Here is a 17,841-nt window from a genome sequence, read left to right as displayed (position 1 = left end):
ACATGTAAGTTTGAAATAATTGTAGTGCAGAAAACATTGATAAAAAGGAACTGATATGCTTGGAGGTATGCAGGATTTAAAAATCTCGAACTTGTTCTTGATTCAGAACAATTTTTTGCATCTTACCCCTTTACCACTGCACAGGTGTAAATAACAGGCATAACCTCTACGTTCTTTGTAGACATGTTAACTAACAAGTATTATTATTATTATATATATTTAAAATGAAGGGAACAAACTTTGGAGCTGCAACAAGTTAAAGGCACTCCCATTTCCTCTGAAATGGTAAAGTCTGGCTGCATTAGAGTTCAGATGAAAATAATACAGTTTACTTGCATATACAGTCTTTAGTCACCTAATTATTGTTTATAATATAATATAATATAATATAATTTTTGCCATAACTTTCTGGAGTCTGAAATACTGAAAAACGTCAAATCCCAGCAGCCAACGCGCCCAAGGATTGTTTTTGACCCTGCACGCGAACCTTACAAAGCGTCACGAGTTGCAGGAATGATCATGGGGAGTTGAGAGAGAATAATAGTTGTTAGCCAACGACTGCTGAAGTTAATGAAGCGAACTATTGACAGCTCGGCGAATTAGCGGGGAGACACCATGGCTAACATCACCAAGAAAGTGTCGTGGTCCAGCCGGGGCGACGACTCCGGTTTGACCGGGGAGGGGACACCGTTACTCAACGGCACTGAGATACCGAAACCTTCCAGACAGGTTAGCATGGTGGCTAATTTACCTTAACAGCTATTACCTCCGCTGCTTCCCAAAGAAGATGCTGTGTCATGTTTTATTAGCTATCCTAGGCTTATGTTGACTCATGTTTATAAATACTGCATGGGCTATGAATGCTTTTAATCATTTTAATGCACGGCCGCGCACACAGTTTTTACTGAGGTGTTGTTGATGTCTGGTGACTGTTACTCATATAGCAGCAACATGACTTGACCCAGAGTGCATTTGAGCATAAAGTCAAATGAATTGAGGATGGAAGTGTGCAAGAATTCACGAAGACGGCGAGTACACATCAAAACAAGAGAAAACCACCAAACATGCAGACTGTGTTTTGGTTTGCAATTCTGGATGGTAAATGCAACCACAAGTTTTGTTTGTGACTGGGTTTAGAGGGCGAAAGTAATAGAATTAGGCCTATTCAAATTAAGTACATGATGCTCATAATTTGTTTCAGTCCTCCTGGAAAATAATCAGATTATTGCTAGTCATTCGCTGTTACTTCCATTATTTCCTAACCTGTTTGGCGCTGGAAAACATCCTGGGACAAATTGGATTACCTGGGCTACAGGTAAACTGTAATGTGACTGCTTTGGGAAGTGTGATTATCCCAGCACGATCCAGTTACAAGACCTGCGGACGTCTGCCTGTCAGAGTAATATTGAAATATTCTGGAAAATCCAACTTCCTTTTTTACTGTTACCGTTTCTGCCTGTGTGGCATTAGCCAACATGAAAGTAGAGTCTCACGTTAATCCCCTTCCAAATATGCGCATCCAAAAACGGATGTTTTCTCATTTGCATCAGAAAATGTACAGGTATGGAAAAGAACATGCTTTTTGTGTGCATTTTCTGTTGTAGATTTTTTGTTTGTTTTGAAGTCAAATATTTCTTCAATAAAGGGAGCAATATAGAGCTTCTTACTCTTAAAAATCTTACCCGACATGTATAACCTTTCATATGAGTCCAACATCAAAAGATGTCCAAAAATAGACTTTAGTCTCCAAGTAGAGGGGAGAAGACTCTTGTGTTAGTTTCTTAAATGGATACCAGCAGTTAACAATGTAACATATCACCCTGAAAAGTGCTACACATGGCCATACTCATATATTTATGTTGCTGTCTGTGATGTCTTTAGCTGTCCGGATCAGGCAGTGTATTTCGGATAGGCAGATTCAGCACGGTGGATTTGGAAGATGATATAACATCAGAAGAGGTAAAGTTTGAGCTCCCAACATCTTCGCTCTCTCTTTGTCTTTTTCTCTTCTATTTCCCTTTATTAGCAGTTCTTGTTTTAGCCTCTTAGACCACGATAATCTTTCCCAGCATTCCCCAGCAAATCACTGCAGTTGTGACTAATGCGATTCAGCCACATGCTCGTATTTGTTTACTGTGCCAATGCCTTGACTGAGATAAAGTTGAAGGTTGAGACTGAGCTGCTTCCCTCTGAATGATTTGGGAAAACTGACACAGAAATTAAGTCGCTCACCAGCCAGAATAGTCCAGTGATGCTTGACTCACTAGGGGCACGTGATTGGAAACTGTCTGCTGGTTTCCACTGTGAGGCACTGCAAATGGCAAATTGATCAAGTCCATGCATTTGAATATGTGTTCATTACATTCATTCATTACATTTTACTTAACTACTTCTTTCCAGGCTTAGGATACTTAAACCAGGACAAGAAATCCTCATACATACACTCTGACACACAGGACCACATACTGGTACTTGAGGCTCCGTTAGCACGACAGGATGTCCCATCTGTTCTGCTTCTTCACACAAACCATCTGATTCAGTTATGTTTTCATTGGCTGGCTGGCTGGAATATGATTTCAGGCTTGTGATTTGCTTGAGTATGATAAACAAAATGTTATTTCCAGCTTGTTTGTGGCTCTGTGAAAGTAATTTCTTTACTTAGTTGCATGCTGCACAGATGGATGGCAAGCTAAAGTGTAATTTATGGTGCTGCAAATGTGTCCGTCTGCCTACGTGTTTATATTTGGACAGGGAGAGGGGTTTTCACACATCGCAGATGAGCTCTTGTGTAGCCTCACAAGATCCTGTCGTCTCGCTGCGAGAAGCGGATGATGTATGCGTTTGATGAGTTTGATTAGCTAACAAGTGGGCTGGAATAGGGAAGGGAGTGACAGTGGAGGTCACTGAATATCCAAAAAAACCCCATCTGTGTAGGTTCTCAGTCATCCAGGTTAGAGCATGGCGATATGACCAAAAATATTTATCTCGATATAGATTTGAAAATTTGCGATAACGATATAACTTACGATATAATTGACACTAGACAAGATACTTTACAACTCCACAACTTTATTCGTGCAAAAAAAAAAAAAAATCTAGGTATTTTCAATTAAACAAGCAGCTGTTTTTTATGTGCATTAAAGTTATATAAAAATTTAACAGTGCAAATGCAAATTCCTTGCTGAAAGTTTAACCAAAAGGCATTTCCAGTGGAAATTGGCCGACATATCCTCAGCATAACCATGTATAATATCCACAAAACTTAAAAAGAGGTTATACACACACAATACTGTAATACTATGCTGAAGCACAGTACGTATCGCTCCGCGAGGCTCCTGCCTACGATAGCCGCAACGCTCCGACAATCCATCAAGCGGTGCGGCTTCGTAGCTTAGCAAAGTCGTACTGAAACATTTGACAGATTTTCGAGCGCCATGTACCACATAAAATCGTTTCGAGGTCAGTAAACACAACCAGAATTCATACATAAGGCACACGGGATTATAAGGGGCACTGTCGATTTTCAGAAAAATCGAAGGATTGATTTTAAGTGTGCCGTATTTTCCAAACAACACGGTAATAACGACGGCCCGCTTGCATGCTCTACCAAAAATAGTGCTTTGTTGTGTATCTGACGGACGAAAGCTAAACCAGTTCCACACCACTGAAGTTGCAGCATTCTTACAAACCAATTCTGGTTCATCCGTTTCATTCAACAATCCGCTTTCGCCCTTCTCATTCTCTGTCGCCGGCACGCTTTTTCCGCCATGTGCGTATGAAAACAAAGGCACTGCGCATGTGCATTTTACCCATATTCTATCGCGATATTTCATTTTCCTATCATTGCCCGACATTACACCGGTATTACTGTGAACGGTATGACATGGCCCAGCCCTAATCCAGGTCATGGTAATCTAAGGAGCTTGGGAAAAAAAGTGACTCGACTTTTAAGTAATGATGGAGACTCCCAGCTATCATGTGATCAATAGAAATGTCTTCAGGAAACTTAAAGAGGTCCAGAGCCTACAGAACCTACATAAGTAACCTCCACCATTGCTGGCATTGATGCTTGTGCTAGTGCACAATATGTGTATAAATTACCTTGTGGTTGTGTCCCAATTTTAAATTTATTTTTTACTGTGGTCATTTAAAAAAAAAAAAACAACAACATATTTGTCCCTTAAGTTTTAACACTTCTTTGTACATTCCTTCACATCCATTCAAATAGTTTCAGCAATTCATCCACCAGGAATTTACTGTCATCTGTGATTCCTTGTATTGATGCTAAGATTATGATTGATGCTACAATTATTCTTATTATTGTAGCTTCATTTCTAGAGAAGCACATGTGTGGTTATGGCATAGGTTACACTGTAGTGTTTCAGAGTGGTTTGTGGTTACAGCTATGATGTAGACTTTCTGGAGAAACTGGCTGCGATTGAGTTGTTAAAGAGAAAATTCAAAACTTTTGATTGTCAAACCTGTCCCCTAATTTTCTTCTGAGTAAGAAAAAATGCATCTGATGCTTGTGATTCATTGTTCCACTCCCTGCTGCTGTATGTAAAATATTTTAATGGCAGTAAAATAGTTTCCAGCCACATAACTGAGGTCAGAGGTGATGTGTTAATGCTTTTTTTCCCCTCGCCCCCTGCAGGACCCTATTAGGGGCCGACCGAAAGAGATCCCACACAACGAGAAGCTGCTGTCACTTAAATATGAGGTAAAACTGCTGTTAACCAATCAGAATCCTGTGTTTCAGATAAGTCTTGAATAAGCTGGATTACACTTGGTTACTTTGCTGTTTTTAAGCTTGTATTCACAAGAAGTGAAAATGTCCTTTTTTGCCATCTTACAGTGGTAACGCCAAGTTCTAGCAAATAAAGGAAGAAACTAAAGACTGAGCCAGCTATAAAGATGTAACTGTTTATAATGTTCTTAAGCAGAGTGGAACTGTCAGTACTTGAGGAGATATGCTTTGTATTGTCTTTGAAAATTTGTATATACATCTAAAAAATGCACACAGAAATTGGTCAGATTTTTGGATGTCAGTTTCTTTAAATAGATTATACAATTGAACCTAGCCGGAAGAGCTTTTGTGTTGTTGTTGTTTGTTTGTTTGTTTGTTTGTTTTTTTTTTGTTTTTTTTTTACAGATGTATTTGATGAAATTAAATGTATTCATCTGTCTGTTTCATTGTAGAGTCTGGATTATGACAACATTGAAAACCAGCTCTTTCTTGAAGAGGAGAGAAGAATGAGTCACATGGTGAGTGGTGCAGGAATCTTTTGCAGAAATGGTAGTTTGCCTGGGCTCTCTATGAACTCCATTACTTTCTTTCTGTCTCGAGTCTTGTGTCTGGCTGCTTTATCCTGCATCACTTCTTGTCTTCTCATCTTGTGTTTTTAGGGTTTCCGCTGTCTGGAGATCAGTCGTTGGGTAATCTGCGGTCTGATTGGCATTCTAACGGGTCTCATCGCCTGTTTTATAGACATTATGGTGGAGAAACTGGCTGGGTGCAAATATCAAGTTATTAAAGAGAGTATCCTTTAGACGTGTACAGCTTTTTAGTCCTATTTTTTAGTACCACGTAAATATGCAAGGCTTAAGGAACTTTAATTTTTCTCCAAATCACTCAAGTGATTTCAGGAAAAAAAGGACACTTCCTTGACTCTGAGCCTTCACAGACATTGAAAAGTTTACAGAGGTGGGTGGGCTGTCTATTTCTCTCATCCTCTGGGCCGTTCTCAACTGTGCCTTCGTCCTGGTGGGGGGCATCATGGTTGCGTTTTTTGAGGTAAGACTGAAAGCAAAAATATTCTTGACCTTTTCTGATTAGCCTAAATTTTGAATTGGAACCACTTCTTCCCCATTTGTGTGGTTTAATAATAACATTCTTCAAGTGCAAGAATGGGTTTTGGAGAAGTGTGACATAAAAGCTTTTGCTTTTTTTCCCCTTTTTTTGTTGCTCTGTTACATATTAATTAGCTACAAACAATTCAAATCGTTGTGGAAGTGAAGATTTTTGGTTAGTAATAGCATGTCTTTCAATGTCTGAGTCCTTCTTTGAAATACTGGTAATTTAAGCTAAATGTGTTTCTGTTTTTGTGACAGTGCGGTTTATTAGCATGTGATGAGGCACTGTGTGTACCACGAATCTTCACATGTATCTTTTCCTGTTCTTTCTCTTGTAGCCAATAGCAGCTGGAAGTGGTATTCCTCAGATAAAATGTTACCTAAATGGAGTCAAGATTCCCAGGGTGGTACGGCTCAAGGTACGGCCACGTAAAATACCAGTAACTTAGAATAGTGGATACACTAGATCCACGTTTACATCTTTATGTCCCGTTGTTCTTCGTAGACGCTGGTGGTGAAAGTGTTTGGCGTTATATGTTCAGTAGCTGGCGGTCTTGCTGTTGGAAAGGTAAACTATATCAAAATCCTTCATCTTTTTGTAAACATACACTCAAACTGTGTTCTGAACACATTTGAAACACATTTTTAAAAAAATGCTTTTAAAGCTGTCCTCTTGTTTGCCCACGATCCTCAGGAAGGTCCCATGATTCACTCTGGTGCTGTTGTAGCTGCGGGAGTCTCACAGGGCAGAAGCACCTCCTTAAAACGGGACTTCAAGGTAAGCGTGTGTTGAGATCTTGAACACTAACATGCTTGTGGGCCACAGTATATATTTAGTGTGTCACATCGATTGACATTGTGACAAACTCCATATATCATAATATACTAAGTTTGTGTGTGTTTGACAATAGGAGTGGTTAATAATATAAAATATATGTGTGTTTGTGTAGATGTTTGAATACTTCCGGAGAGACACAGAAAAGAGGGACTTTGTTTCTGCTGGAGCTGCTGCTGGAGTTTCTGCTGCTTTTGGGGCACCAGTTGGTAAAAACACATAATCTGCTTTTGCTGTGTGTGAAGTTTAGCTGCTTTAAGCTCTACAACAGTATGATTATATATGCCCACACTAAAAGCAAACAAAAAATAATAATTTGCATAATAAGATCTTTAGAAGTCTTAAATTTGATGCACTGGGATCTACAGAAACCCTCTGACATACTTGATAACTGCGTGCTGTGATTATAAAGCTGCCTTGTACATGTTGATCAGGTTATCGTGTGAAGAGTGCTGCTGTGATCACGCTTGCAAACTCTGGATTAGTTTAAGGGTGTTATCACACCTGTAGTTTGTTTACTCTGGTCCGAATCAGCTGAGTAAAAATTTGTAGATTAACCCTGTGGTTTGGTTTGTTTTCACACAGAAAAATCCAAGTGAACCGAAATGTGTCACTAGAAACCACATGAGAATGTTCAGTCCAGATGTGTTAATAAAATAATAATAGGGTTAATAAAAATTAATTACAGGAAGAAGGTGCTGTGTGAGAAAACCAGTAATTTATGTTTACTTAACAGCTAGCCGTTAACCCGTACAGACGTTTGCACATCTATAGCACCTTCTTGTGTTGAGAATACAAAGCACACGGGGCAACAGGACATTTTTAAGCTCAAACTTTAACATACACCTGGTAGTTGGCTTGGATTGGGGTTGGATCATGTTCACACCATAAACAAACAGACACTACCTCCTCCAAAGGGTCTCTGTGTGGTTGTTTTGGTCTGCACACAAGTGTGTTTTGTCACTTATCCAAGTCACTTTTTCAGTCTAAAGGAAAAAACAAATAAAATGAATATATAAAAATGTAATGCTATTCTGGTTTTTAAACTCTTTCTGTGGTCGACAGGCGGAGTTTTGTTCTCTCTAGAGGAGGGAGCTTCTTTCTGGAACCAGATGCTCACATGGAGGATAGTAAGTCATGAAATGAGCATTAACCCCTATTAGTGAGCACAATATGTTGAATCAACAGCATTTCATCCAGAAGTCTAATAAATTGAACTGAATATCTTTACTGTCATTGTCGCTTAAACAACAAAATTAAAAAGTTGTCTAAAAGATTGATTAAAACACAAGTGGATAAGTTTTAGTATTTCCTACATCTCCTAAGTGTTTGCCCTCCTCCTCTGCAGTTCTTTGCCTCCATGATCTCCACCTTCACACTGAACTTCTTCCTCAGTATCTATCATGGCAAACCAGGAGACCTTTCCAATCCAGGTCTCATTAACTTTGGACGCTTTGAAAGTGATGTAAGAGACTTACATTAAACACAAACAGTGTGCTTTTTGAGGTTAATTTTTTTGGTCAATGTAAAAGCACTGACTTTTGTCTCTTTTCAGAGTGTGGCCTATTACTACTACGAGATTCCTTTGTTTATGTGTATGGGAGCTTTAGGTAAAGTTTTTTTGTTTTGTTTTTTAATTTCTACAAATATGCACAATTCTCCATGTGGTCCTTTTTGGCAAGGCAAGTTTATTTGTATAGCACAATTCAACAAGGTGATTCAAAGTGCTTGGTATACACTATCAGCTACAACCTAAAACCAATGATGCCTAGAGGTGCCACTAATCTTCCCTAGAAGCACAGTGCCCCCCAACACATAACATGAGCTGCTCAGGAATAGTTCACTGCATAATCAGAGACCCCAAACACTGAATAGGAATGAGAATCATCGTCTAATTCTTTGCCAGTTCCACATCAACTCATCAGTCACACTCATTTGCATCCAACCTTGTCAATTTCTTTGATCAATATTTTTCTTTTCTTCTTTTCCTGAGAGTTGCATATTGCAAATCGATCGTCAGTCCTGCACCCAGTGGGTGTCACTTCTAAACGTTTCTCAGACTGATGACAATACCACTGTTCTATTTAACTTACACTATCGCTCCTGTTTATTCATTTCATTAATTTGTTTCCGTTCCTGTCCTGTGCAGGTGGGTTGTTGGGAGCGCTCTTTAATTCACTCAACTACTGGCTGACTATCTTCAGGATCAGGTAAAGTTTAGATAGGACTCAAGCAAATGCAAACCAAACTGTCATTGACTCAGAAAGGAAATATTTCAGCAAAGGTTGTGAATAAAGAAGAGCATGTGTGTGCATTGTGCCAACAAAAACATCACATGGAGAGAATGAAAATGTTGTTGGTTGACACAGACAGGGTGGGGTGCGAGATGAGGTTTTTTAAGAGAAGGCTTAAAATGGATTCTCGGAAGTTTGTGATTGACATGTGTAAAAATAGCCTCAGTATAAGAACAGGTACGATCACCGGGAGGCTGACTAATGTGGGAGACGACTCGTACTGAGAAGTGTTCCTGGCTTCCTGCTCTGGAGCTGGCTGATATAAATGTACTCAGATCTTAATATAATACACACTGTTTGTGTGTGTGTGTGTGTGTGTGTGTGTGTGTGTGTGTGTGTGTGTGTGTGTGTGTGTGTGTGTGTGTGTGTGTGTGTGTATTTATCTGTCTTCATCTGTCTTCCAACTACTCTTACTTGATCAGTTGAGGAATCAAATTTGGCACAATGGCTATAAATTGGTCACTAATAGTTTGCTAATGCTTATTCATTCTCAATCATAATCAAAACATTAAATCCAACTGTCATGACACCAGATTTTTAATAAATGAGTGTCAGTTTATTTACAATATTAATTTACAGGAAATGGGAAACAGGTGGTCTGAGGATTTGAGTTCATATCTGCAATTTTTATACTCTTTCCACGGTGGAAAGTCTGTATTAAGAGAAAGGGAGAGGGGAGGCATGCCCGATTTGGTCACGTCAGTCACACGGCTCTGTCTGTAAGCACAGAAATCCGACCTACCTGCTGTTCCTTTTGTGTGCGAGAGTAATCAGTAAGACGAGAGATGACTTGTGGTGAGGAGCTAAAACTGCTTAATGGCTTGTTTCGAGGCTGTGAGTGCACTGAGGTGCTGCACAGGCCCAGTATAAGATTAACGAGGAAAATTTTGATATGCAACTCTTAACCCTCCAAATAAGCCTAATGGATCCTTTTAAAAAACAAACAAAAAAAGAGACTTAATTGAAGCAGTCTGAAAGCAAAACAAAGTTTATCTTTAATATTTCTTTAAAGATAAACTTGAAAATAAAATATTTGCCTGGCTGTACGGTCTTGTTTCTAAAAATAACTCCTCTGGTCTGAGTCTAAGGAAGTCTGTATTTCTGTCACATTTCTGAGCAGTAATTACACTTGACATTTCCAGTCACATGGTCTGAAGAGACACAAAGTCAAAGAAGCTTTGTTTCCCTCTCACCTGTTTTTATTGGACTAAGAGCTGCTTTTTTTTTTTTTTTTTCATTTGGGAAAGTCCAGACTGAGAGATCAGCAATGTGTCAGCATTTTAGCCCAGAGCAGATTAGGGCGTGGCGTTGTACATGAAAATGTCTAAATTTAATGTGTCTGTGTGTTAGGTATGTGCATCGCCCATGTTTGCAAGTGATGGAGGCCTTGTTGGTGGCTGCTGTGACCGCAGCAGTGTCATTCACCATGATTTATTTTTCCAACGACTGTCAGCCTCTGGGGCCCGAGCACAATGAGGAGTACCCACTGCAGGTACACCCACATTTGTTTCCACTTGACTGAAAACACTCTCTCGCTGCTTTTTTCGATTTAGATGATGATGCATAATAACGCTAAATATGGGTCACAGTGTTACAGCAGAGCCGGGCAGGATTAGAGTTTTAAGATGGACGGGGAGATGGTGAAATGTGTGACAAAGCAAATTCAGACCAGCACGTGCAGATTTGTAGAGGACCCTGCTCATAATGATCCTTGGCACTTCCTACTTTTTAACCTCACAGTAAAGTTTCATTTCAATAAAGTTTACCAGCATGGCGTAAAAACGGTACTTTAAAGGGATCTAAGGGGATGCAGGATGTTTCTCTCATAGAGTGCAACATTTTAAGAATTTATGTATTACCATGAAAATTGGTTGAGACATTCAGATGTCTCTTTTATATTCAATCAGTCCCATGTTTGCTGCTAATTAGAAAACAGAATGTATTTTGCACTGTGGACAACCGATTCCTAATAAAATCAGACGTGATAAGCAGTTTTTCGTTCATCTGTTTCTGTCTAAAGCCCTGCATTTTGTGGCTCTTGAGTATTTTGTGCCATGCATCATTTTCTGTCTCTGTTTAGTTGTTTTGTGCAGATGGCGAGTATAATTCCATGGCTACAGCATTTTTTAACACTCCTGAGAGAAGCGTTCGTAGTCTCTTCCACAATCAGCCGGGTAAGATGGTGCACTATTGTAGTGACTTTGTTTAAACCATTACACTCTCACTAATTACTTTCTTTGTTTGTGTTTTAAAGGAAGTTACAACCCTCTGACGCTGGGTTTGTTTACTCTGACCTATTTCTTCCTGGCGTGTTGGACATACGGCCTGGCAGTGTCTGCTGGTGTCTTCATCCCGTCTCTTCTAATAGGAGCAGCTTGGGGGAGGCTGTGTGGGATACTGCTTGCCTCTTTCACTCCCACTAGCCCGGTTGGTGCTCCTCACAGTGACATTTGTTTTAGTTACCATTTTGAAAACTAGCTACATTTAATGGAGCTGACCCAACAAGTTAACATGACCGGTATCATGGACAGTATTAGCAAAGCAGTGGAAGAAAAGAGTCTTTATTTTAAAAAAAAATGAGAACTTTTAGTTACTTCACAAACCTTCCTTCTAAACTTGCTAGCATTATTGTGTTATTAAAAATATAGGATAGGGAAATAGGTGTTATCTGAAACATGTTAAATGCATATTTTTATTAATTAATTTGTCTAGATTACTGTTACATTAAGCTAATATGCCAGATAACATGTGTTAAAGACTTTGCTCCATGTATTTTCATAGATTTGGGCTGATCCTGGTAAATATGCTTTGATTGGAGCTGCAGCACAGTTAGGTGAGTAACTGTCACTTTAAAAAAAAAAAATTGCAATTTTATGTATATTGTTGTAAATATTTAAATTTGTTCTACAATGTGCTGCATACTTCCTCCTCTCTGCAGGTGGCATTGTAAGAATGACTCTCAGTTTGACTGTCATCATGGTGGAGGCAACAGGAAACGTCACGTACGGCCTTCCCATCATGCTCGTTCTCATGATTGCCAAAATAGTGGGAGACTACTTTGAGGAGGTGAGTGAAGTCACAGACACAACCTACTCCTGACTCCACACTGCTGAAGTTAGTCCAGTGTAGGGTGATCAGATCCCAGCATAATAAATGCTACTGTATTTTAGCTGAATGCAAGTGCTTAGTAAATGCATTTAGCGTAAATTTCAATTTCATTTAATACATTAGTCTTTTGTAAACCTCTATATTTTCCTTTTCTGTTGAGAGGAGATAAAAAAATAAAGTTTATTTTGTTTGTCTGACAGCAGACACTTTGTCCTAACCTGCTGGAATAATTGGAGATTTATCTGAACGTCACGACCACGCCTCAGACACTTACCTTCTGGTTCCATACCTATACATTGGCTTCCTGCACTGTAGGCTTTTTGTTCTCATTTTTGTGCCCAACCCTCCCCCCTCTTTTCTCAGTTCTTACACCACTCATTTGTACCCGGGGGTTTGGTTGGCCTGGAAGTCCTCACTGAGGCCTTCCACAAATCCTCAGTCTCAGGCTTAGAGAGTAGAGTCCAACCACTGTAATCTTTCAAGAAACCTTGCTGATTGAATTGAGAATGTTGTCCTTGCTGGTGAAATTGCAGTTGGATCTACTGTGTACAGTTTATGATAGGAAAGTAAGGCACAGACAGCATCTCTAACCACTCTTACTTTCCTGCTTTAGGGTTTATACGACATTCACATCAAGCTGCAGAGTGTTCCCTTCCTGCACTGGGAGGCTCCTGCCACCTCCCACTGGCTGACTGCCAGGTAAGATGGATGAACTTGTGTTTGTTTTTCTCACTGTTTCTTTTATTTTCTAATCAGTACTTGTACTCTTGTTGTTTACCTTCTTATCACCATTGTCCTCCTCGCTGTCCAGAGAGGTGATGAGTTCTCCAGTCACCTGCTTCAACAGGATAGAGAAGGTGGGAACAATCGTGGACGTCCTTAGCAACACATCGACAAATCACAATGGCTTCCCTGTTGTCGTGCAGGTTTTGGATAGTGATGAGGTAACTGTTTGAATGTTTTTTTTTTCTGTTGAAAGTTTGTGTTTGAGGTGTTAAAGTAGTTGGTTTTGTTTCTTGAGAAAAGGTCGTGTTAAGGTGTTTGTAGTCAAATCCGTGGAAAGCGTTGTTTTTGTGTCTCTTTGTGTCGATTTTTAGCACCACTTTAGCAAAGAAATTTTTAGTACATAAGATACTTGAAGAGCAGATTGGAGTTGACGCAGGAGAAAAATGTGAGACATGTTGCTCTGCAGTGTAAGAGATTATTAACACCTTCCTCTTCACTCAGCCAGCAAAACTCTGTGGTCTCATCCTGCGCTCTCAGCTGATTGTTCTTCTCAAACACAAGGTAACAGCTGATCTGAGATCTGATACGAGAGCCTGTAAAACCCGATTGCAGTTAGGCCAGTTTGCACCGTCTTCTCTCCTGCCAGGTGTTTGTGGAGTTGGCCCGGTCCCGGCTGTCTCAGAGGAAGCTCCAGCTGAAAGACTTCAGGGACGCCTACCCCCGCTTTCCCCCAATCCAAAGCATCCACGTCTCCCAGGACGAGAGAGAATGCATGATGGACCTCACTGAGTTTATGAATCCAACACCTTACACTGTACCACAGGTAACAGATGCAGTAACTGCAGTTGTGCAAGCACCAACAAATTTGATTAGACTTGTAAGTTGAGACTGCTGCTGCAAAATGTTACATTTGTGGGTTTACAGTTTTCTTTTCATTCTTTCATTAAAATGCTTTTCAGGATTGTTTTTGATGTTTTGTTTGAATGAAGTCAAACTAGGGCTGCTCGATTATGGCAAAAATGATAATAATAATGATATTTGACAATATTTATTTAACAATAACAATGAATTGAATAATGGCTTTAAAGATTGTCAAAAAAATAATATAAAATAGTGTGCAAATACTGATAACAGTGCAAATGTTTGCAATATAAAAATAAATGAAAAATATAAACATCTATGTTTAGTCAACTTCAAAATACTGCATAATATTTATGCATACAAATAACCAAACATCAAGGCAAGCTGTGTAGCCACACAATGCACAATTGTATCAAACTGACATTGAGGTATGTCAACTAAAGTTGCTGCTTGAACAAAAATAAAATGAAACACTGAAAGTAGTAACTTTTATAAGAAATAAATAAAAACTAGTAGGCCCAAGTCCCATACAATCTCAAAATGGCTCAACAAAACATGGTTCCTGCAACTTCTCAAAGGTTTTTAGGCAAAAACACCAGCCTGTTGACATGATCAGGCTTCAGGGATGCACGCAGGCAGTTGACAACATTTCCACCAGTGCTGAAGACCCTTTCTGATGAGGCACTTGTGGCTGGGATGCAAAGATATCCTCTCCAAATAACTTCTGCTTAGCTTTCCGAGCTTCCCTCGGGTCCTCTTAATTGTTGCGACGCGTGTTCGAAATGCAGAGAGGTGCGCTCGATTTGCCATACGGAGCAGCGCGAGAGTAAAGCACGAGGGAGGTGCTAATAATCGGCTCAGTCATTTTTAATGATTGTTGAAAGCCCAGATCGTAATTTAGATTAAAATTCGATTAATTGAGCAGCCCTGATTCAAACTTTAACAAAGTGTTCTGTCTGCAGGATACATCACTCCCTCGTGTGTTTAAGCTGTTCAGAGCACTGGGACTGAGACACCTGGTGGTGGCAGATGATGTGAACAGGGTAAGACGGTGTGTTTATGTTTCAGTGTAAAGGATTTTTGTTTGGTTGTATTTCCCCACATACTTCACATTTATTTTGCTATGATGATTGTCCTGATTAGTTTTATTTTTTTTTCTTTGGTTTGTCACCTCCTGCAGGTGATTGGACTGGTGACAAGGAAGGACTTGGCCAGATATCATCTGGGCAAACATGGGCTGGAGGAGCTGCAGCTTGCCCAGACATAGTGTGCCCACATACACACGGCCATAGACTGACCACATGTTGCCTCAGAAGCTGTTGACCATCAGTTTGGCAGCCCAGAAGGACGCCTTCAAGGGCCAAAGATCTCTCTCTTTTTTTTTTCTTTTTTTTTTTTTGAATAATTCTAAAAAACATCCACCCCTCTGTTAACGCTAAATGACGGCATTTTCTTCTAAAGGATTCCGATTAATAGTTTTTCCAGGATAATTCCAGGAACTGTATTTTATTTAATAATTCACCAGATTTTTGCGCTGAGGCAACAAATGATGCTTGACTTTGTTGTCTTTTATTCTTAATCGTTTTGGTTGTTTAGTTGTTTTTCACACACTTTTACAGAGTTTTACATACACACAACACACACACACGTCTGTGGCCCCAAATAAAGTTGGACTGGATCAGTTAGAATGAAAATCAATTTTCTTATATTCTAAACAAATCTGTTTAATTTTTGTTAACTTGGAAAATATTTTGCGTTGTTAGCCACAGCATTTAAACCAGTGATGGATGAAGTGAATCACTCATCTCAGCAGCGTTGTGCTGGGAAACACTGTTGCAGACTGAGCATGCTCCCTCATTGTAACAGACCCCGACTACATGGAAAAAGTACTCATGAGCAGCATGATAAATAACCCGAGGTGTTGACCCAGCCTCCAAACTTCCAAGTTTTTAATCCAGTCAAGGATCCATGGAACGCATCGGATCACCCCTGAGGATTCACTCCCCAACCATCAGCTCCCAAAGGATTTTCCTAGTACATTTCTACTGTTAGTCCCATTCTGCCTCCCTACTTTCAGAAACTGTTAAATGTTAGTTCCTTCATGAGGTGGTGTAGCTGGATGCTGTGGAAATGCAGGTGTACAGGATGGTAACTTGCTTCAGATTGTGTGAGACTGGTGTTTTATATTCCTGCTGCTGCGCTATAGGATACTTTGAAGTGTTTTGCTTAGAAAATCTGATTGTGAGTTGTCGTGTTCAAGAGCTGGTTTAAAGCACAGCTACCGACCACTGAAGGTTTGCAATGATATCTGTGTTTGTGTAGTTTTGCACTGAAAGACTGCTGTTATTTATTGTACTTTTTCCACCTCTGAAGGTTTGCACTTTGACCTGCTACTGAAGACTTCCCACGAGTGTCCCTATTGGAGCTCTGTATGAATGTAAACAATAGTGTGCCACATATCTTCTTTGCTACCCTGACAACACATTTTTCTTATTGATTGTAATAGTGTCTGTTTGTATTTCTAACACTTCAGTCAGCAGTGTTGTCGATTTCTTTGGGCTTTTATTGTTTTTACCCTTCCAGATGTAAACATGCAAATGTTGCTCTATTTTATGGATAAACCTTTTTGTGAATGAATAAAGTTTTAACTATTATCATACAACTCTTTTGTACATTTAAGAATGAGTCCAGACACTTTTCTTTTCGAGCTCCTTAGACCGGTGGTTTTCAACTACTGTGCCATAGTACACCAGTGTGCCATCGGAAATTATTTAACTTCAATTAATTGGCCCAAAAGATACAATTTAATAATTACTGCCAATAATCATTGTTGGACATCTGTGCTTTCACTGCAGTGACTTATAGTAATTACCACTCACCTGACATGAACGAGTAATTACTAGTCAACTGTTTGCACAAAATACTAGTCCTTAGTTTAGTTCTGTATTATATAAGATGTCCATCCCAGTCTAAGAGGATCAAATTTCTACGAATGTTTGTCACAGGATCCCAGACACAGAACAGCAGCACATAAACCCTCTGTCCCAAAAATGGACATCAGGGAAGAGCTGGATCGTATTTGGGAAAGAAGGAAGTCAGAATGGGTGCCTTGCACTCTTGAAGATGTGTTTGTTAATATTTTGGGGGAAACATCCAACCCTCCCACTCCCTTTTCCTCACCTCCTTCTCCTGCTTTCCCTGCTGGACCAGCTGCCCTGCCTCACTCAGCAGCAGGCAGAGTAGAGGATCTGTTACCTACACCCTCCTGGGATCCGCTCCTCTTCTGTCTGAGCACCAACGTTCATGTATAGTTGCTCCAATCACCATGCAGCCATCTCACATGTACAGTCAGCCAGGCACAGCTAGCCAAGGACAGGTGAGACACTCAGACAGTTGTCGTTAGATTTTTATTGATAAAGGTGCTTGAACCTGTTGGATGCTTCAGGCTAATGAAAGAAAAACAGTTTAGTTTGCATGTTTCTGTGCTGTTTATCATTATTAGTCTTTGAAATGCTGGACTAAGTGTCAGTATTATGGATTTTTGTCCTTCTCCATCTCTCCACACAATCTGCTGTATCATTTGCATGTAAACAACATCCCATCGGCAACAACAGCAGCTGTTCTTCCAGCTCCTCCACCCCACAGCTGCACTCCAAAGTCAGTTTCTCTGCTGCATTTTCTCACTGATCTGCAGGTATCTGTCATTTATCTGCAGATGTGTGTGTGAATTATTGTAATCAGCCTCCTTTAGTGGTGTCGCCTTACATTCAGTTTCACAGTGTTACTCATGTTTTTAAAGTACCTTCCTCACAGTTGTACATGGTGGTAACACATGCTCTCACTCTGGGTTTTATTCCTGTTGAAGCAGAAAGCATCAAACCAAACAGGGTACAGACCAGGCTTACATTAAGAAGCCCCCAAATGCCTTCATGCTGTACCTTAAAGAGCAGAGGCCAAAGGTCAAAGCAGAGCTAAATATCAGTGACGGTGCAGCTGTGAATGCAGCTGTGGGAGAGAGAGTAAGTGTAACTCTGAATATATTTATGCATCTGTTAATGTGCATGTGTACCAGCTGTCCTGTAGTCATGTGTAGTAGCAGTGTGGCTGTGTATACGAGCTGACAGTGTGTTCTTGTGATCTTCTACCCACAGTGGAAGTCGCTCT

The 17,841-nt window shown here is 40.0% G+C and overlaps 1 protein-coding gene across 2 annotated transcripts; it reads left to right on the top strand.

Annotated features, from left to right (window-relative positions):
* Positions 1-477: 477 nt before the first annotated feature.
* On the top strand, positions 478-16,339 carry clcn7 (Cl-/H+ antiporter 7). 2 transcript variants are annotated; one of them, XM_084926466.1, is made up of 25 exons: positions 478-729; positions 1,882-1,959; positions 4,655-4,720; positions 5,200-5,265; positions 5,407-5,539; positions 5,685-5,794; positions 6,192-6,272; positions 6,359-6,421; positions 6,548-6,631; positions 6,804-6,897; positions 7,754-7,818; positions 8,037-8,153; positions 8,244-8,298; positions 8,838-8,898; positions 10,333-10,474; positions 11,063-11,156; positions 11,237-11,409; positions 11,764-11,815; positions 11,921-12,048; positions 12,704-12,789; positions 12,902-13,034; positions 13,318-13,377; positions 13,463-13,639; positions 14,640-14,720; positions 14,858-16,339. In XM_084926466.1, the coding sequence occupies exons 1-25, from the start codon at positions 616-618 to the stop codon at positions 14,942-14,944; spliced, it is 2,400 nt and encodes a 799-aa protein (XP_084782592.1). In that variant the 5' UTR covers positions 478-615; the 3' UTR covers positions 14,945-16,339. The 2 variants fall into 2 exon arrangements, with proteins under 2 accessions (XP_084782592.1, XP_084782593.1); XM_084926467.1 differs by lacking the exon at positions 1,882-1,959.
* The last annotated feature ends 1,502 nt before the right edge of the window (positions 16,340-17,841 follow it).

This window comes from Perissodus microlepis, chromosome 4 (assembly GCF_051167445.1).
Source record: "Perissodus microlepis isolate ML-2025 ecotype Zambia chromosome 4, ASM5116744v1, whole genome shotgun sequence".
Taxonomy (NCBI): domain Eukaryota; kingdom Metazoa; phylum Chordata; class Actinopteri; order Cichliformes; family Cichlidae; genus Perissodus; species Perissodus microlepis.
Note: the sequence above shows the minus strand (reverse complement) of the source record. Positions and strands in the feature narration are given on the sequence as shown.